This window comes from Leptopilina boulardi, unplaced genomic scaffold (genome assembly GCF_019393585.1).
Source record: "Leptopilina boulardi isolate dan_hultmark-lab unplaced genomic scaffold, ZJU_Lbou_2.1 LbouV2_266, whole genome shotgun sequence".
Classification (NCBI taxonomy): domain Eukaryota; kingdom Metazoa; phylum Arthropoda; class Insecta; order Hymenoptera; family Figitidae; genus Leptopilina; species Leptopilina boulardi.
Genome location: NW_026137825.1, coordinates 3,959,339 through 3,979,007, shown reverse-complemented (window position 1 = coordinate 3,979,007; position 19,669 = coordinate 3,959,339). Strand labels below are relative to the sequence as shown.

At 21.9% G+C, this 19,669-nt stretch overlaps 5 protein-coding genes across 6 annotated transcripts; 3 read left to right on the top strand and 2 right to left on the bottom strand.

The window, feature by feature from the left end:
• Nucleotides 1-176: 176 nt before the first annotated feature.
• Nucleotides 177-4,399, bottom strand: LOC127281204 (protein max). 2 transcript variants are annotated; one of them, XM_051304806.1, is made up of 4 exons: nucleotides 4,029-4,399; nucleotides 3,869-3,928; nucleotides 3,180-3,414; nucleotides 177-538 (listed from the first exon to the last, which is right to left on the bottom strand). In XM_051304806.1, the coding sequence occupies exons 1-4, from the start codon at nucleotides 4,065-4,067 to the stop codon at nucleotides 426-428; spliced, it is 447 nt and encodes a 148-aa protein (XP_051160763.1). In that variant the 5' UTR covers nucleotides 4,068-4,399; the 3' UTR covers nucleotides 177-425. The 2 variants fall into 2 exon arrangements, with proteins under 2 accessions (XP_051160763.1, XP_051160762.1); XM_051304805.1 differs by having other exon boundaries at nucleotides 177-580; nucleotides 4,029-4,397.
• Nucleotides 4,400-4,884: 485 nt separating this feature from the next.
• LOC127281207 (52 kDa repressor of the inhibitor of the protein kinase-like) lies at nucleotides 4,885-5,446 on the bottom strand. The gene is made up of 2 exons (XM_051304809.1): nucleotides 5,165-5,446; nucleotides 4,885-5,051 (listed from the first exon to the last, which is right to left on the bottom strand). Exons 1-2 carry the CDS (start codon nucleotides 5,246-5,248, stop codon nucleotides 4,893-4,895), a joined length of 243 nt encoding a protein of 80 aa, XP_051160766.1. The 5' UTR covers nucleotides 5,249-5,446; the 3' UTR covers nucleotides 4,885-4,892.
• Nucleotides 5,447-5,538: 92 nt separating this feature from the next.
• On the top strand, nucleotides 5,539-15,171 carry LOC127281190 (protein sel-1 homolog 1). Its single transcript, XM_051304786.1, has 7 exons — nucleotides 5,539-6,108; nucleotides 6,235-6,607; nucleotides 6,678-6,925; nucleotides 9,620-10,099; nucleotides 13,088-13,316; nucleotides 13,480-13,886; nucleotides 14,196-15,171. Exons 1-7 carry the CDS (start codon nucleotides 5,974-5,976, stop codon nucleotides 14,625-14,627), a joined length of 2,304 nt encoding a protein of 767 aa, XP_051160743.1. The 5' UTR covers nucleotides 5,539-5,973; the 3' UTR covers nucleotides 14,628-15,171.
• Nucleotides 15,172-15,300: 129 nt separating this feature from the next.
• Nucleotides 15,301-17,532, top strand: LOC127281195 (cilia- and flagella-associated protein 157-like). Its single transcript, XM_051304794.1, has 6 exons — nucleotides 15,301-15,523; nucleotides 15,780-16,051; nucleotides 16,113-16,266; nucleotides 16,403-16,952; nucleotides 17,057-17,185; nucleotides 17,283-17,532. Exons 1-6 carry the CDS (start codon nucleotides 15,399-15,401, stop codon nucleotides 17,352-17,354), a joined length of 1,302 nt encoding a protein of 433 aa, XP_051160751.1. The 5' UTR covers nucleotides 15,301-15,398; the 3' UTR covers nucleotides 17,355-17,532.
• Nucleotides 17,533-18,424: 892 nt separating this feature from the next.
• On the top strand, nucleotides 18,425-19,595 carry LOC127281201 (uncharacterized). Its single transcript, XM_051304802.1, has 3 exons — nucleotides 18,425-18,569; nucleotides 18,712-18,891; nucleotides 19,020-19,595. The coding sequence occupies exons 1-3, from the start codon at nucleotides 18,487-18,489 to the stop codon at nucleotides 19,408-19,410; spliced, it is 654 nt and encodes a 217-aa protein (XP_051160759.1). The 5' UTR covers nucleotides 18,425-18,486; the 3' UTR covers nucleotides 19,411-19,595.
• Nucleotides 19,596-19,669: the final 74 nt, after the last annotated feature.

Here is a 19,669-nt window from a genome sequence, read left to right as displayed (position 1 = left end):
CATTGAATATAAATTAATTAATATATTTAATTTATTAATAATAATTAATAATATATTAATAAAATAATAGTTAGTAATAATAAAATAATAATTAATAATTAATAATAATATAATAATTATTATTGTATCTACGAAATAAATTTCATTATTAAAAATAAAAAATAATTTCATAAAACTTACAACAGCTCTAATATTTCATTTATTTTTAAATAAGTTTTTTTTTCTACCAATACAATGTTTATACCTCGATAAATTTTTATAATCTTATATTAATGTAATCTATATAATAATAATAATAATAATAATAATAATTATAATTATAATTATGTATAATAATCTCTTACAATAGTAAGAGTAGAGAATGTATTACCTTATTTAATAAAGATAAACGTTTAATAATAATGTGAAATTGTTCCATAATTTAATCAATGATGTACACCAGCAACTTTCAATTTCTTTGGATGTCGAATTGCTCTACCAATTTCACTATCCGATGATTCAGATTCTGAATCTGATTTTGTTACTTCGCATGTTTCAGCTGCAAAATTTCCTGTTATTTTAGCCTTTTCCAGTGTACGTACTGAAATTATTTCATTTTGTTTTTTTTTCTTTTTTTTTTTTTTTGTTGAAAAAAAAATAAAGTTTATAAACCAAAATATTAATTCATTAAATTTCTGTTTCAACGAAACTGATGCGATTTTTATTTTAATTTTCATATTATAATTATTATTTTCTATTATTTCTATTTTATTATTATTAACATTATTCGCATTATTTCATGTTACACTGAAAAAAGAATTTATTTGATTCAAATACTCGATTACTTAATTATTATCAAAATAAATATTTACTTGAACCAATTAATTTTTATTTGAATTAAATAAATTGTATTTGAACCAATAATTTCTGTATTTGAGAAAAATACCATCTCCAATAATAATTATTTGATACAAATAAATATTTATTTGTTAATAGTCAAGTAATGGAGTATTTGAATCAAATAAATTCTTTTTTTTCAGTGTATTTTTTGAATTTGTTATAATTTTTTTTTCAATTTTGATAAATTAGATTTATTTTCTAAATTATGTTTTTTTTACAAAGTTTTATAACTTTTCATTCCCGAAAAGTTAAAGAAAACTAATAGTGAATAAAAAAAAAGTAATATAAAAAATTAAAATATTTCAATTTTGATAAATAAAAAAAATAATATTTTGAAAAAATGTAAGTAAACTTCTTGTACTGTACGTTGAAATGAAATAATTTTAATAAATTTTATAATAATAAATAAAATCAGAATGGCCACTAAAAATTGCGAACAAAAATCAAGGCTTAATCACGGTTTTTTTCGGGTTTTAAAACAAATTTCAAGGTTTTTTGAAATTGAAATTTTCAACAATAATTTTAAATAATAAAACTTGTGCACCATTATTGCTTGTAATCTATAATGACGTAAATTATTTTTTTGGAAAAAATCCAAAATTTTACCAAAAAAATTTCAACAGCAAATATTGGAAAATTTTTTAAAGATTACGAATTACCAAAAATAGATTCTAGTAAATTTTTTTTTAGAAAAATGTTATTCAGCAAATGTAACACAATTTTTACTATATCAAAAATTTTAATTTGAAAATTTTGAATGTTAAAAATTTGTCCCACCTGATTTCAAATTTGAAATTATTAATTATTTTAGAAAAAAAAATATATTTTAGAAAAATGTTACACAGAGGAATTTTTAGAGCTTTACTTGGCACAATTTTTAATTTTAATAATATGTATTTTTTTAATCAATCAGTTATAAAATTTGTTTTTCACAAATTCTTAGTTCTTTTCAATTTTTTTAAAAAACGTTTAAACTTCAAGGTAGAAAAAAATTTTCAAACAATTCATCACAAGTTTCAATATTTAAAGAAAATGAAATGCGAAGTATTGAAAAAAAATTTCTTTGTTCAATTACAAAAAAAAATTTAAGGCGAATTCACGGTTTTTTTTTCAAGGCGTAAATAAATTTACGTCATTTTTCAGGTTTTCAAGGTTTTTTGGAGTTCAATGGCCACTCTGATTATAAATAATAAATATAATATAATAGTAAAATATAATAAAAATAATTCTCTTTATATTAGTTTTTTTTCGGCTTTGGTAGAAATGTAATGATTTAATTTAATGGTTATTGTGATATTAATAATAATTACACAGTCCAAGACTAATTTTTCCCCTGGAGAAGTTTATTAACATTTTCGAAAGATTTTTTTCTAAATAAAAGAATTGATATTTTTAGAAATAATTAAATTTTACAAGATTTTAAATTAAATTTCTTTGGAAAATAATTGAAAATTCAAGTGATTTTTTGAAATTTTTTCATGATTTCTGTTGCTGAAGAATTTAATTGAAAATTAGACAAAAATTAAAGTTTCAAATATTTTTAAAATCGAAAATGCTTTCAGATAATTGAATTTTTGAAGAATATTTTAAAAATTATTTTAAATAATTGAAATTTCGAAAGAGTTATAATTGAAATTATTAAATTTCAAAAAGTTTTAAATGAAAAATTTTAGAAGGTTTTAAATTGAAAATTTTTCTGTAATTTTATTTGTTTTTAAATTGCAAAAAAAAAATTCTTGAATTAAAAATTTTTAATTGAAAAATAATTTAAAATAATTGAATTTGTGAAGAATTTAATTAAAAATTGTTAAAAAAAATTCATTTAGAGAAAAAGTTTAGTTAAAAATTTGTTGAATAATTGAAAGAAAGAAGATTCTGATTTTATCTGCATTGTATACCAAAAAAGATGTATTTTTAAAAATTTTCTAAAAAAAAAAAACGTACAAAAGATGGAAAAAGTCGCATCTTATTCGATAAATAAATCCAAAAAAAAAGTTAGAAAAAATCGTATAATCCGAGGCCTGTTTTTAAGAAAAATAGTATTAAAAACTAAAAGTGTGTTTCTTATTTGATTTAAAAGAAAAATCTTTTTTTTTTTAATATTAAAACTTAAAATTAAAGAAACAATTTTCTTTGACACTATGTTTCTCAAAAACTAGACGCAATTTTACTTTGGTTTTTTTTTCAGAAGAAGTCTATCGAACGTTGGGGAAAACAAAAATTATTCCAGGGGGAAAATTACTGTCGGACAGTGTAATGAATTAAAAAATATATATATTATGAGAGAGAAAAATATATACTTTGTGATTCAAGTAGATTATTTTGTCGCTTCAAATCATCAATATCCGTTTGATGGGATGAATTCTTTCGACGCATAAATTGAATGTATTCAGCGGCTTTCTTTAAAATTTGTGCTCTACTTGCAACTTTTTCACCTTGTAACGCTGGCACTGAATCGCGAAGACTTGAAAAACTATCCTTTATATGATCTCGTCGCTTTCTTTCCAAAGCATTGTGATGTGCACGCTTTTCGGCCTGTACAAAAATAAAATCAAATTATTTTCTAATATTAATCTAGTTAATTGCACTATTTTTATTAAAATTATTAAATAAAATAAAAGCGAGTTTAAAACAAAAAAGAAAAATTTATATAAATTTACAAATAACGATTATAAATTAACAAACTAATTTATAAAAACTATCGCGTAATTTACTTTTTAATTTTAACAATAGAAATCCAATTTTCTTCTTAAAAACTGCGTATTATTCGTAAATATCTTACAATACTTACAGGACTTTTTTTTTTTTTTGGTAAATAAACGAAAATTTTAATTAAAGTACCGAGTTTTTTTTCTTATTTTAAAAAATATTTTAATTAAATAATAAATTAAAAAATTTTAATCAAATTGACAATTAACATTGTTAATTAAAAAAAAGACGCTAGCGTTGAAGAAATGTTTATCTAAAAAAAAATTGAGAGTAAACATACCTGAGAGTAATATTGTGTATTATTGGAATGTCTTTGCCTCGAATCAGAGTCATCACCTTCCTAAAAATGTCAAAGTATAAACAGAAACATAAAATATTTTTTATAGTTATAAGAATGCGTTTTCCTTTTATATGCATTAAAATAATTGAAAACTACTTACGTCACTCTCAATATCGATATCTCTATCGTCATCACTCATTTTTATTATTCGTTTGTTGCCTCTTCAAAACAAAGATCAGTTTAACAAAAAAGAAGGGAATTATCTTCCAAGTTTTCTTTTTTTGACGATTTTCTGATATTATAAACACATGTCGAGTTTGCGCAATATTAATGGCGAGGGTCCGCTTTCTAAACTAAATTAGTTTTGATAAAAGTGATGAAAATAGTTGAGATTCTTAAAATCTTCAAAAGGAGTAATAGGTTTTTTTTTTAAGAGATAGGAAAAAAAAGAAGAAATTTTATATTATATTTACTATGTAAATGTCACAACACGAACAATTGTCATCCATAAACGTAAATAATGACAATAAAAATGGTTATCTTTTGATAGAACGTTCGAAATGTGAAATAAAGGTTGAATCACAATCGCAAAATGTAGAAGTACCTTAAAATGGCATATTGGACAAAAAATATTAAAAATAAATACAAAACAATTAAAATTAATTAAAATTTGTATTTTAAAAATAATAATTCAATATTTAATTAAAATATTGAAGGACAATAAAATGTTTTTTTTTTTTTTCTAAAAGAAATAGCAAATTATCATTGGTTGATGATTATTATTATTATTCTTATTGGAAAGTTCAAGAAGACTAGAAACAGGAGGAATAACTCCGGTGGTGGGGGTGAAGCAAATTCGGAGGACAATGAAGGACTCCGGTAGTTTGCGCAGTAGTGAAAAAATGAAACATCCGCGCATACATGTGTGAATGCTTCTCGAGCGTTTGCCGAGCAGACGATATATTGAATGTATCATCATGATAGTGAGGTTAAAAATATTAAGCAAGAAATCAAAATGAAAGTGCTACAAAACATTATAACATGTTGTAATTTTATTTAAAAGTAAATCTGACCGGGAAAATAATAAATCAAAATGCTTGTTGCAAATAAAAAGATTTTTGTTATCACATGTTCCGTTTTTAAGGTTATGACCAACAGCATTTATCCAAACATCTCTCACTTTCTGTAAAATATAACAATAGATACTAAATAAACGTAAAACTTTTGCATTTACTATTTTTAATGAGAAAATTATTTATAATAATAAATTAAATGAGTTTCAAATTTATAACTTACCTCGTCCTTTGGAAATTTAAATAAGTGCTTATCACCACTATCACCTTTATTTGAGCAATTCATAACACAGCAACTTGAAGGCATTTTTACATTACAATTTATTTTCTATTTATCACAATTTTTAACATTGCACACAACAAAATTATCCAACGATTGCAAATTTCTGTTCCACGTGATTTCTTTCAAACAGGTAAACAAAACATAAGTTAGCAGAAATCATGTCAGTATGCGCAGAAACGTAATTTGGTCTACTGCACAAACTGCTTGCCACCTTCAATGTGCCCGTACATTGCCTCAACGCTCTCTTACCCCCACCACTGGAGTTATTCCTCCTGTTTCTAGTCTTCTTGGGAAAGTTAAAGCCGCAGTCAATCATATGATCACACGTCAAAGCAAAGGTTTTTTGGAAACCGTAAAAATATATATATATATATATAAAAAAGACAATATAAGAAAAAGCCTTTTGTTTACGTGACAGTTAAATAATTTTAATTATTGTAATTCTTAAAAATTTAACAAAAGTGTATTTAATTGTTATGATTGTATGTCAATATTTAAGAAAAATATTTCTATAATCAAATATGTATTGACGTGTCTTATTGACGCAATAAAATTAGCAATTAAATGGAAGCATAAGACTCCAGTGAAATGTTGAAAAACGTATCATTCTCAGTTTATAGAAAAAGAAATATTTGTTTTCTAGAATTTTTTATTTTTGCCTTTATTTTACATTATTCTTAATAACATAACCTCTAAATTAAAAAAAAAAAAAAACAAAGTAATGAAAAGAAAGTGAGAAAAGAGAAACAATGACGAAAAATCAATTTATTTTATTCTTATTTACTTTAGTTATAATTTGTGTTTATTCTGAGGTTGAAGATGGTGTTAAAAAAAGAGGAGATATTAGTGAAAAAACCGAAACAGATGATGAATCTCATGAAAAGGTGAGATTTTAATATTTTTTTTATTAGTATTGTTTTTATTTATTTGGTATTCTTTTTTTAAATTTAATATTGATTTTATTTTTTGTTTGCCGTTAGTATTGTTTTTAAAATTTAAATATTTTCTAGGAGAAAGAAATTGACGATTTGGAAATTGATATCGATAAATTACCGGAAATGTCAACACTCAAAGATACATTATTTTTTCTAAGTGAAAAATTACAAAAACATCAAAAAGGCGACGGTGACAATGAAAATGATGATAATTTAATACAAAAATTACAAGAATCATCGACAAGAATTGATTGGACACAAGACGCTGCATTGAAAAATGCATTGATGAAAAAAGTTATTGAACATACAAAAAATTCTGATTTAGAAGAATCTGAATTGAGATCATTTGAAAATGGTAATATAAAACGATGGAATATGGTTGAGAGTCTTGGCGATGAAAATGAAGAAGAAGAAGTTCAAGAATCACTTCCACCAGAAGATCAAGAAGGTAATTTTCTTTTTAATGAAAAATGAAAAAAAAAAAAAACGAATTTTATATTAATTTTCTTTGCATTTAGCTGAAGATATATTTAAAAAGGCAAGAAGTCTTTTAAATGCAACAAGAGCAAATAAAGCCGAGGCTTATAAACTTTTAACAGCTGCTGCAACATTGGGACATAAAGAAGCACGTTCAATGTTGGCTTGGGCGCAATTATTAGGCACACAAATTAATTCATCACCATCGCGAGCATCTAGTCAGGATATTCCAACAGCTTTTCAAACATTTCAAGAACTTAGCGAAAAAGGATTGCCTTCTGCACATATGGTAATTGTAAAAAATTATAATTAGACATTTATATTTCCCTTGGAAATTAAAAGAGGACAAAAAAAATTACGAAAATTTTAAAGAAAACTGCTTGAATATATTCCAATTTAGTCGAAAGAATTTATTTCATCAAACGGATATTAATTTGAAGCGACAAAATCTACTTGAATCACAAAGTATATATTTTTCTCTCTTATAATATATATATATTTTTTAATTCATTACACTGTCCGACAGTAATTTTCCCCTTGGAATAATTTTTGTTTTCCCCAACGTTCGATAGACTTTTTCTGAATAAAAAACCAAAGTAAAATTGCGTCTAGTTTTTGAGAAACATAGTGTCAAAGAAAATTGTTTCTTTAATTTTAAGTTTTAATATAAAAAAAAAAGATTTTTCTCTTAAATCAAATAAGAAACACACTTTTAGTTTTTAATACTATTTTTCTTAAAAACAGGCCTCGGATTATACGATTTTTTCTAACTTTTTTTTTGGATTTATTTATTGAATAAAACGCGACTTTGTCGATTTTTTGTACGTTTTTTTTTTTAGAAAATTTTTAAACAAAATACATCTTTTTTGGTATACAATGCAGATACAATCAGAATCTTCTTTCTTTCAATTATTCAACAAATTTTTAACTAAACTTTTTCTCTAAATGAATTTTTTTTTAAATTTTTAATGAAATTCTTCACAAATTCAATTATTTTAAATTATTTTTCAATTAAAAATTTTTAATTCAACAATTTTTTTTGCAATTTAAAAACAAATAAAATTACAGAAAAATTTTCAATTTAAAACCTTCTAAAATTTTTCATTTAAAACTTTTTGAAATTTAATAATTTCAATTCTAACTCTTTTGAAATTTCAATTATTTTAAATAATTTTTATAATATTCTTCAAAAATTCAATTATCTGAAAGCATTTTCGATTTTAAAAATATTTGAAACTTTAATTTTTGTCTAATTTTCAATCAAATTCTTCAGCAACAGAAATCATGAAAAAATTTCAAAAAATCACTTGAATTTTCAATTATTTTCCAAAGAAATTTAATTTAAAATCTTGTAAAATTTAATTATTTCTAAAAATATCAATTCTTTTATTTAGAAAAAAATCTTTCGAAAATGTTAATAAACTTCTCCAGGGGAAAAATTAGTCTTGGACTGTGTAATTATTATTAATATCACAATAACCATTAAATTAAATCATTACATTTCTACCAAAGCCGAAAAAAATCTAATATAAAAAGAATTATTTTTATTATATTTTACTATTATATTATATTTATTATTTATAATCAGAGTGGCCATTGAACTCCAAAAAACCTTGAAAACCTGAAAAATGACGTAAATTTATTTACGCCTTGAAAAAAAAACCGTGAATTCGCCTTAAATTTTTTTTTGTAATTGAACAAAGAAATTTTTTTTCAAAAATTCGCATTTCATTTTCTTTAAATATTGAAACTTGTGATGAATTGTTTGAAAATTTTTTTCTACCTTGAAGTTTAAACGTTTTTTGAAAAAATTGAATAGAACTAAGAATTTGTGAAAAACAAATTTTATAACTGATTGATTAAAAAAATACGTATTATTAAAATTAAAAATTCTGCCAAGTAAAGCTCTAAAAATTCTTCTTTGTAACATTTTTCTAAAATATATTTTTTTTTTCTAAAATAATTAATAATTTCCATTTTGAAATCAGGTGGGACAAATTTTTAATATTCAAAATTTTCAAATTAAAATTGTTGATATAGTAAAAATTATGCTACATTTGCTGAATAACGTTTTTCCAAAAAATTTACTAGAATTTTTGATAATTCGTAATCTTTAAAAAATTTTCCAATATTTGCTGTTGACATTTTTTTTGGTAAAATTTTGGATTTTTTCCAAAAAATAATTTACGTCACAATAGATTATAAGCAAAAATGGAGGACAAGTTTTATTTATTTATTTTAAAGTTAAACAAGAGTATTTTCTGTTAAAACTTTTATTAATAGTTGAATTTCTCAAATTTAAAAAAAATAACTTTTCTTTTATTGTCATGTAGGCTATAAAAGAGATTATTTTTTATATTCTAAGTAAAATCTTAGGTTTTTCAAAGCAATTTTTACAGTATAAAAATTAAATAATATTTTAAAACTTATTTTTCTAACTTTGAAACGATATTAAACCAAATTATCGTTTTAATACTATAATTAAAGAATATTTATTTTTATTAGCGCTATTCTTGTTTTAAATTTAAAAAAGCAGTGTTTTAATATTAATTTAAAATTATGTGATAAAATCTCAATTTCAAAAACCTCTTTTTCTTGGCAAATTTTCATTTTTTCGAAATTATCTTTTACAGAATACTTAAAAAAAAAAAATGCCGAATTTTTATTTTATCCAACTTTTATTTATTCGAATAAATATCAACGCAGAAAAATTTGGGTCTTAATTTTAAAATTAACTAATCAGAAGTTATCAATGAAATTATAATTATTAAAATTATTATTATAAAAAAAAAATTATAAATTATTATAAATATATAATTATTATAATTATATTATTATAAATTATTATTATTATTTTTATTATTAAAATTAATTATTATTAATCATATTATTAATTAATTTTAAAATTTTGCGCCCAAATTCTCGTATTTTTCGAAAAGAAAAAAAAAAGTATTAAATTTCCTATTGTATATTGTAATTTTAGGGAATGGGATTTCTTTTTGCAACTGGACTTGGCGGTGTTAATGCATCACAGCCAAAAGCATTGCTTCATTATACAATTGCTGCACTTGGTGGCGATACAAGAGCACAAATGGCACTTGGCTATAGACATTGGGCGGGAATAACAACACCCGCATCTTGTGAGAGAGCATTGGATTTTTATCGCAAAGTAGCAAATAAAGTTGCTGAGGAGGTATCATTAAGTGGAGGACCAGTTGTACAACGTGTGAGACTTCTCGATGAATATGAAAATCCCGGTTATAGTTCTGGTATATTGGATCAGGATTTAATTGAATATTATCAATTGCTCGCTGAGAAAGGCGATATACAGGCGCAAGTTGGTTTGGGTCAACTTCATTATCAAGGCGGTAGGGGTGTACCTCTCGATCATCAAAGAGCATTACATTATTTTCAACACGCTGCTGATGCTGGCAATCCAGTTGCAATGGCATTTTTAGGAAAGGTAATAAAAAAAAAATTCAATTATTTTTAGCGCTTAAAATAATTTAAAAAAAAAATAATTCCAGCCCTGATTATTTTATTCTATCACTAGTAAAATTAAACGCGCGCAAGCGCGCCAAATTGAGTGTTTAATTGTTTGTTATAGAGAAATTAAAAATTAATATTATCAATAATTATTTAAATTTATTATAATATTATTCCATATTAAATGATAAAAATAAAAATTATATGTTTATAGGCCTCAGATTATTAATTATTAAATTATTAAATTTTAAATTCAAAGTCTTTTAAAATTCAATTATTTTCCAAATTTTCAATTTAAAATCAAATAAAATTCAATTATTACCCAAAATTTCCATTCAAAATCAACTAAAATTCACTTATTTTCCAAATTTTCAATTTAAATTCAAATAAAATAAAATTATTTTCTAAAATTTCATTTCAAAATTAATTATCAAAAATCAACTAAAATTGAATTATTATTTAAAATTGTAATTGAAATTTAATTATTTTCCAAAATTTCAATTCAAAATCCAAGACAATTCAATTATTTTTCAAATTTTTAATTCAAAATTTTCAATTTAAAATCACATAAAATTCAATTATTATCCGAAATTTTTATTTAAAATCAACTAAAATTCAAATATTTTCCAAATTTTTCTATTGAAAATTAATAAAAATTCAATTATTTTCCAAAATTTCAATTCCAAAATCAACTAAAATTCAATTATTTCCCAAAATTTTAATTCAAAATCAAAGAAAATTCAATTACTTTCCAAATTTTCAATTCAAAATCTTTTAAAATTCAATTATTTTCGTAGTTTTCAATTTAAAATGAAATAAAATTCTTCAATTATTTTCTTTTCTATTCAAAATTAATTATCCAAATTTTCAATCAAAAATGAACTTAAATTAAATTATTATCCAAAATTTCAATTCAAAATCAACTCAAATTCAATTATTACCAAAAATTTTAATTCAAAATCAATTAAAATTCAATTATTATCCAAAATTTGGATTCAAAATTAATTATTATCAAAATTTTCAATCAAAAATCAACTAAAATTAAATTATTATCCAAAATTTCAATTCAAAATCAAAGAAAATTCAATTATTTTCAAAATTTTCAATTCTAAATCTTTTAAAATTTAATTATTTTCCAAATTTTCTATTTCAAATCAAATAAAATTAAATTATTTTCAAAAATTTTTAATTCAAAATCAATTAAAATTCAATTATTTTTAAAAATTTCAATACAAAATTAAACATAAAATTTAATTATTTTCAACAATTTTTAATTCAAAATCTTTTAAAATTTAATTATTTTCCAAATTTTCAATTTCAAATCAAATAAAATTAAATTAATTTCAAAAATTTCAATTCAAAAATAAATAAAATTCAATTATTATCCAAAATTTCGATTCAAAATCAAAGAAAATTCAATTATTTTCAAAATTTTCAATTTTAAATCTTTTAAAATTTAATTATTTTCCAAATTTTCAATTTCAAATCAAATAAAATTAAATTATTATCAAAAATTTCAATTCAAAATCAATTAGAATTCAATTATTTCCCAAAATTTTAATTCAAAATGAATTAAAATTCAATTATTTTCCTAATTTTCAATTCAAAATCTTCTAAAATTTAATTTTTTTTCCAAATTTTCAATTTCAAATCAAATAAAATTAAATTATTTTCAAAAATTTCAATTCAAAATCAATTAAAATTCAATTATTTCCCAAAATTTTAATTCAAAATGAATTAAACTTCAATTATTTTCCAAATTTTCAATTCAAAATCTAAAATTTAATTTTTTTTCCAAATTTTCAATTTAAAATCAAATCAAATTCAATTATTTTAAAAAATTTCAATTAAAATTCAATTATTTCCAAAAATTTTAATTCAAAATCAATTAAAATTCAATTATTATACAAAATTTCAATTGAAATTCAATTATTTTCAAAAATTAGAATTTAAAAGCATCTAAAATTTAATTGTTTCTAAAATTTTCCATGGAAATTTTCTTTTTTTGAAATTTAATAATTTCAATTATAACTCTAAGGAAATTCAATTATTTTTAACTATTTTAATAATATACTTTGAAAATTCAACTATCTTAAACCATTTTTCAATTAAAAATGATTTTCAAATTATTGTATTTTGTCCGCATTTTCTAATAAATTTTTAGTGAAATCATCTCAAAATTTTAATTAAAAATCACTTAAAGTTTCAATTAATTTCAAAAATCTCAATTTTAAATCTTTGAAAATTCAATTAAATTTAAAAAATGTTTTCCAAAAATTGTTTGATAAATTATTTTTAGTTCTGTAAAATTTAATAATTGTTTGAAAATTAACAATATCTTTTGAAATTTAATTATTTCTAAAAATTTCAACTTTAACCCTTCGAAAAGGATTATTATTAAAAAAAAAATTTTTTATTTAAAAATCTGTAAAATATTTTTGTTAAAATAAAGAACAAATACACTTTTTTTTGGAATATAAATCGACTAAAACGACTTTTTGTGTCTTTAAGTTGATTCGAGGCCTGTGTTTTTATAATTAATATTTAATAGGTATTCGTTGGCCCCTGGTACCTTGAAAATTAATTTTTAAAAATAAATTTTTTCAAATTACTATCTTGTACGAAATTTCCTGGCACATCTTTTTTCTCATCAAAAATTTATTTTTATTTGTATACAATTTTTGAATCAATATACAACTTTAAAAAAAATTTTGTTGATAAACGTTGTGTACTTCAGCTTTGTGAATTGAATTTTCGAATTTGGAATTTTAAAGAAACTTATTCCGAAATTTGGAAACACAATTTTACAACTTTGGCAAAAATGAGAAAAAGAATTGTGAAAATTTGACACGTCATAAGATTACTATTGAAAAAAACACGTGAAATCAGAAAAAGGCCAACTTCAAGTTAGGACAGAAGGACAGACCAAACATTTTATTATTATATAATATAATTTTCTTTTTAGATTTATTTGGAAGGAAGTGATATTGTTAAGCAGGATAATGAAACGGCGTACAAGTATTTTAAAAAAGCAGCAGAATTAGGAAATCCAGTTGGACAAAGTGGTTTAGGATTAATGTATTTATATGGCAGGGGAGTTGAACGTGACACGGCAAAGGCACTTCAATATTTTAGTCAAGCTGCCGATCAAGGTTGGGTTGATGGACAATTGCAATTGGGAAATATGTATTTTAGTAAGTTAAATTTATTAAAATCAAATTATTGTTCAATAAACAATTTCTCACGATTTTAACTAAAAATTACAAAATATATTTTATTTTAAAAAACTTATTTTTAAATATTAAATTAATTAATTTTCAAAAATCCGAGACCTAAAAATAATCTTTTTAATTACAGGTGGTACTGGTGTAATGCGCGATTATAAAGCGGCAAATGAATATTTCAATCTTGCAAGTCAATCAGGTCATGTTTTGGCATTTTTTAATCTTGCACAAATGCACGCGACTGGAGCTGGAATGATGAGAAGTTGTTCGACTGCTGTTGAATTATTAAAAAATGTTGCCGAACGAGGAAAATGGAGTGATCAATTAATGGCAGCGCATACTGATTATCGTGAGGGTAGAATTGACGAGGCTTTTGTTACTTATGTTCTATTGGCTGAAATGGGTTATGAAGTTGCACAAAGTAATGCGGCATTTATTCTCGATAGAGGTGAAATTTCAATTCTTACCGAAGAAGAAGGACTTGTACGCGCTTTACAACTTTGGGCACGTGCTGCAGCGCAAGGTTATTCAGCAGCGCAGGTAAACAATTTTGAAAAAAAAAAAAAAAAATATGGCTCAATCCATTATAATCGTTGCGACTTATTTTTTTTAAATCTGATAATTGGTAAAAAAAAATTTGATATCCGAACAAACTAATTTTTGGCAATTTTAGAAATTTTTTTATTTATTTAATAAATAATAATTGCTAAAAATTAGTTGTACGGATATTAAATATAATTTTTAGGAATTATCAAATTTTTCTAAAAATAGATTGCAACGATCAGCTGAAATACAATAAATTGACAAATAATATAAAAAAAAAAATACTTACAATGAAATATTTTAAAGGTGAAACTTGGCGATGCACATTATTATGGAAAAGGAACGCGTATCGATTATGAAGCAGCGGCAACACATTATCGTTCAGCATCGGAACAACAACATAATGCCCAAGCAATGTTTAATTTGGGTTATATGCATGAAAGAGGTTTGGGACTTGCTCTCGATCGTCATTTAGCAAAAAGATGTTATGATCTTGCCGCTGAAGCAAGTCCAGATGCAAAAATTCCCGTTACACTTGCATTAATGAAACTATTTCTTTTATTTGGTTTAGATTATCTTCAAGAATTCAGTTTAATTGATAATTTAATGAAAATGAGTCAAATTTTTGGACAAAATTGGGATCTCTATCTTATTGGACTTCTCACTGGAATTGTTAGTTTAATTATTTACTTCCGTAGACCGCAACCACCTGCACAAAGGCCTATACCAACCAATTAATTATGAAAAAGAAATTACAATAGAAAAGGAAATTTTTTTTCTTTTATTAAATTTTTATTAATATTCATATTGTATTATTTGAAATCGTTAAACGAATGAAAAAAAAAGAAAAGCCTTTTAAAAATTGTGTAATATAATTTACGATAAAGACAAAATAAATTGCATTTTAAGGCGTTAATTTAATAAATAAAAAAAAGTGAGAATCCAATAAGAGAGAAAAAAATTTGTGTATTGTGTTAAAATGCCTCAGCAGAATGAAAGGAAAATATTTTTTTTTTTTTTTTGTTTTAATTTCATTCTGCCTTTGTGGCTTCAATTTTGCTGATTTGACTGACGTTTGTATAAATCTAAAGAAGAATAAAGAAGTAAATGAGAATCATTATAATTAAAATGAAAATTTTCTTCTTTTCCCATTAGAATAACAATTTACGTTTCACGTTTACATCTTTAATTCTTCTTACTTTTAATTAACTATAGAGGTTGTAAAGTGTTATTGTAATTTATAATATATATCGAATAATAAATTTTGAATGTTTGTTAAAAATTTTGTTAGACTCTTTTTTTCTGAAAAAAAATATTTTACGAAATTTTCTTTGGTTATTGACAATTTTCATCAATTTCGTATTTTTCACATTTGAAACCATGGCAACTGGATTATCGGAATTAACAAAAACCGAACCAAATATAATTTTTTTTCTCTTTTTTTTTTTATAATAAATCATTGTTATTGTTAAAAGTTTAAACAAAATTTAGAAATTACAATTTTGAAAAATGCCAAAAAAGAAGAAAAAAGGATTGGAAAAGGAGAAGAAGACAAAGAAAAAAGCTTTTGTCAATGAAAGAGAAACATTATCGTTTGAACAACAAATTTTAGATAACAATAGACAATTAGCCAGGTATTGAAAATTAAGAAATTCAGAAACAATTCATTTTTTCTTTTGCTAAATTTTATCACTAAATTACAATTTTTTAAATCAAAATTCAATTTTACTGAATAAAAATTAACAGAAATTTCAGAAAATTTTTTAGGAATTTTCTAATTTTTATTTTTAAAGTTTTATTTCTTTTATTTAATTAACATTAATTTTTAATTTCTTTTATTTAATTAAAATTAATGAGTTATTTTATAATAATAATTAATTTAAAAAAAAGACTACGAACTCGAAATGCGGAACTTGAAAGTGAAATGGAAAAAATGAAAGATAAATATGATCAATTGGAAGAAGATAGAGCGGATGTTGTCGCACATTTGAGAAGAGTTTTAAATCAAAGAACATTAGAGGCTCAAGAATTACATGAACAATTATTGGCTTCAGATCAAGTTCGTAAAGATGAACAAGAAACATTTAAAAAACGTGAAGATTCTTTAGAACAATCTTTTCGTATAATGGAAAGTAATTTGAGTGCCGAAGTGAAATTAGCAGGTAAATAAATTTAAAAATAAATCCACATAATTATTATTATTAATTATAATTAATATTAAAGAGGGTAAACTCAATTCATTGGAGGAATGGAGAATTGCAAGATTGGATTTAATGAAAAAATTTGAAGAACAAGAGAAACAAATGTCAGAACAAGAGAAAAATCACAAAGAAACTTTATATGAAGCTGAAAAAGAATTAATTTTAGGAAAAGCCAAGTAAAATAAAAATAAATTTAATTATTCAATTAAATTAATTTAAATATTTTAATTTTCAAAATTAAATTAATAATTTAAATATTTTATTTTTTAAATCAATTAATTTTATAATAATTTCTTCCTCACCCAATTTTAGAATGCAAATTGAAATGGAAGAACGTTTAATTGAATTAGCGCAAAATTTTCAAAATGCCACAACAATAAGAATAGCAAATGAAACGCATAAAGCAATAAAAGAAAATATTTCACTAAATCGTGAATTGGATTTAATTTTTCGTACATGTAGAGAATTAGATTTTCAAAATAAAGAATATAAAGATCGTGATCGTTTATTGAGATTTCAAATTTCACTTTCAAATTCAGAAGCAAAAATGGCATTGAAAAAAGTATTGAAACAAAATCAAATAATAAATAAACTTTCCGATGATTATTTAACAATGAATATTATTTATGGACGTGTACAAAGAGCTGAATCATTAGTTCAACGAAATGAATTATTAATGGATAATTGTAAAAGAAATTCAAATGAAATGATGAAAAAAATTTTCATTTTAGAAAAACATATTGAAAAATCAAGTGAAAATGAAAAAGAAATAATTGATGAAGTTATTAAAAATCATAAGGAAATTGAAAAACTTGAAAAAATTTTAAGAAGAGCTAAAAATTGTATTAAAAACGCTTTGGAAGTAATATTTCTATTATTATTATTATTATTGTTGTTAAAAATTATTACTGCAAATAGATTAAAAAATTGCAAATAATTATTAAAAATTTTTTTTTTTAAATTTAGGTACAAGAAATTTCCGATGAAAATGTTTGTGATTCGTGTAATTCGGAAGTTAAAGAAAAACTTCTTCACTCTCTTTTAGATATTTTAACGAGTTATCAATCATCTAAAATATCAATCAATTCTCTTCAGGTATTTCTATAAAAAAATTAATAAATTATTTTTATTTTACATAAACAAAAATATCGATTATTTTAAATATTAAATTAAATTTCATTTTTTTTTCCAGTACAATTCAGAATTTGTGTCAGATGATTATAAACCAGGAAATTTGGGATTAATTTCAAATAATGAAATTTAACAAAACTTTAATAAATGATTAAAGTAAATAATAATGAATTAGCAAAAAATTTGGATTATTTTATTTTTTAGCTTTTATAACAGTTTTACAATTTGTTTAAATTTAAGTACATATATAAAAAGAAAAACATTTGAAAATCTTAATATTTGTGAACAAAAAATAACCAATATAAAATTAACACTTTGCTTTATTAATTAATTTCTCAAAAATAATCTTTTAAAAAATTTATAGCAAAAAATATAATTGGAAAAAATTTATTTCCATCATAAAATGGTTGATGTAAAAAAAATTGTGAGAGGAAATATTTCTCTACCATTGAGTCTTCAATCACCCGATATTGAAAAAAATGATAATTCTCAAAATGAAGAGAAAAATGTTACAATTTTTAATATGCAAAAAACACTTTACGAAGTGAAAATTGAAGATATAGAAAAGAGAATAAAAAGGTTTTCTTTTTATATTTTACATTTTTATTAAATATTATTATAAAAAAAAACAAAAAGAAAAAACTTTTATTTAGATTAGAAAATAGAAATCAATCGATTCTTGAAGAATATTCAAATGTAGATTCAATGTATATTTTAAAAGATAAAGAAACTGCTGATGAGATAATGAAAATTAATAATGAAATATCAGGTGAAATAATAAAAATTAAAACAAATGGAAATGAAATTGAAAATATAGAAAAATTACGACTTGATAATAAAATGGAGCATGAGAAAAATATAAAAACCCTACAAAATATGTATGAAAAAACAAGAATTGATTTAATGTCAAAAATAAAGACATTGAGTAAATAATATCAATATAAATATTTAAATTATATTAATTAAATTTATTTATTTTTTATTCTATTTTTTTATTATTTAAATTATTTATTTTCTCAATTGTATACTTATTGCAAAGTTTTGCAATTTTTTTTTCCGCCGCAAATTTTTGAATAATAGTGAATAAAAATGTATAAATTAAAATAAAAAATTAAATTCAAAATTAAAGAATAAATTATAAATCGTTAATAATTTATATTATTTATAAAAAACTGTATGTATAATTATTTTAAGATGCACGAATTAATACATTGGAAGATTTTAAAGAAAAAAAACAATATTTATCGGAAAAATTTGCAAAAAACATGGAATTATTTCAAGAAAATGAAAATGTCTATAAAATAAATTTAAATGAAATTGATGGCAAATTTAAAAATTCAAAAGAAAAGTTACTATTATTTATTTAATTTTGTTACCTCTAATGGATTTAATTATTTTAAAAAAAACAATAATATTTTATTTTTAAGAAAAAAAAAAAAAAATAAAAGAAACTAAATAAATTCGTAAATGAAATATTTTCAATTTAACAGAATGATGAATGAATTATACAAACGACTTTTAACACTTGCCAAAGACTTACAAATTGAAATAATGAAGAATTTACCATTTTTTACTCAGCAATTAATTAGAGAAAATATTCTCATTCAAAATGACTACAGTCAAATATTTAATGAATGTATTTTCAAAGAAGCACACAATTTGGAAATGCTGTAAGATATAATTTAAAATTATTCAACAAAAGAAATTATCCAAAAAATCCAATTCTTGAATACTAATATTTAAGAAATCAAATTGTTACATAAAAGAAAAATATTTCTAAAAAATTTTTGAACCACAGATATTCAACAGAAATGTGTGATAATCAATTAAAAGAAATTCAAAGACAAACATTTCTTCGATTAATTACTTGTAAAATTCAAAAAAATTTTCAATCAACACTCAAAATTCAAAATGAAAATTTAAAACAAACATTGAAAAATACAAAGAAAATTCTCGATTCTTCAGAAATGAAACAAAAAGAATATTTTGAAAAATTACAATTAAAAGAGAATCAAGATTTTCAAAGAAGACAATTACAAGTTTTATTACATTATTTACAAGTGAAATTAAATTTTGCTTTAAATAAACAAAAACAATCAAGGGAAATTGTGAAAAAATTAAGAAAAATTTTAAACGATATCACATTTACCGTTTCAAGTGCATTAAAAGTATTACAAATAAAAAAATAAAATTTCTATTATTAATTATTTACTGATTAATTAGAAAAATAATTTTTTTAGATATCAAAATCAAATGATGACAAAATCACTTACAAACAATTATTCGATTTATTTGATCAATCAATTATATCAGAAAGAAAAAATTCGTAAAAATTTATTTACAATATAAAGTATTTTTCAAATAGTAATTTTTTTTTATTAAAAATTATCAGGGATTTTTATCGAATATAAATTGGAAAAATGAAATTAAGCAAAATATATAAATGAA

Coding starts and splice junctions, on each gene's coding strand:
- LOC127281207 (XM_051304809.1), bottom strand. CDS start 5,248: ATGCCTTCAAGTTGCTGTGTTATGAATTGCTCAAATAAAGGTGATAGT. Junction 5,052..5,164: donor TTAAATTTCCAAAGGACGAG/GTAAGTTATAAA, acceptor TATATTTTACAG/AAAGTGAGAGATGTTTGGAT.
- LOC127281201 (XM_051304802.1), top strand. CDS start 18,487: ATGGAATTATTTCAAGAAAATGAAAATGTCTATAAAATAAATTTAAAT. Junction 18,570..18,711: donor TTTAAAAATTCAAAAGAAAA/GTTACTATTATT, acceptor TCAATTTAACAG/AATGATGAATGAATTATACA. Junction 18,892..19,019: donor GCACACAATTTGGAAATGCT/GTAAGATATAAT, acceptor TTTGAACCACAG/ATATTCAACAGAAATGTGTG.
- LOC127281204 (XM_051304805.1), bottom strand. CDS start 4,067: ATGAGTGATGACGATAGAGATATCGATATTGAGAGTGAC. Junction 3,415..3,868: donor ATACACAATATTACTCTCAG/GTATGTTTACTC, acceptor ATTTTTGTACAG/GCCGAAAAGCGTGCACATCA. Junction 581..3,179: donor TAATCTACTTGAATCACAAA/GTATATATTTTT, acceptor AAATAATTTCAG/TACGTACACTGGAAAAGGCT.
- LOC127281195 (XM_051304794.1), top strand. CDS start 15,399: ATGCCAAAAAAGAAGAAAAAAGGATTGGAAAAGGAGAAGAAGACAAAG. Junction 15,524..15,779: donor AACAATAGACAATTAGCCAG/GTATTGAAAATT, acceptor TTTAAAAAAAAG/ACTACGAACTCGAAATGCGG. Junction 16,953..17,056: donor GTATTAAAAACGCTTTGGAA/GTAATATTTCTA, acceptor TTTTAAATTTAG/GTACAAGAAATTTCCGATGA.
- LOC127281190 (XM_051304786.1), top strand. CDS start 5,974: ATGACGAAAAATCAATTTATTTTATTCTTATTTACTTTAGTTATAATT. Junction 6,926..9,619: donor GATTGCCTTCTGCACATATG/GTAATTGTAAAA, acceptor TTGTAATTTTAG/GGAATGGGATTTCTTTTTGC. Junction 13,887..14,195: donor AAGGTTATTCAGCAGCGCAG/GTAAACAATTTT, acceptor AATATTTTAAAG/GTGAAACTTGGCGATGCACA.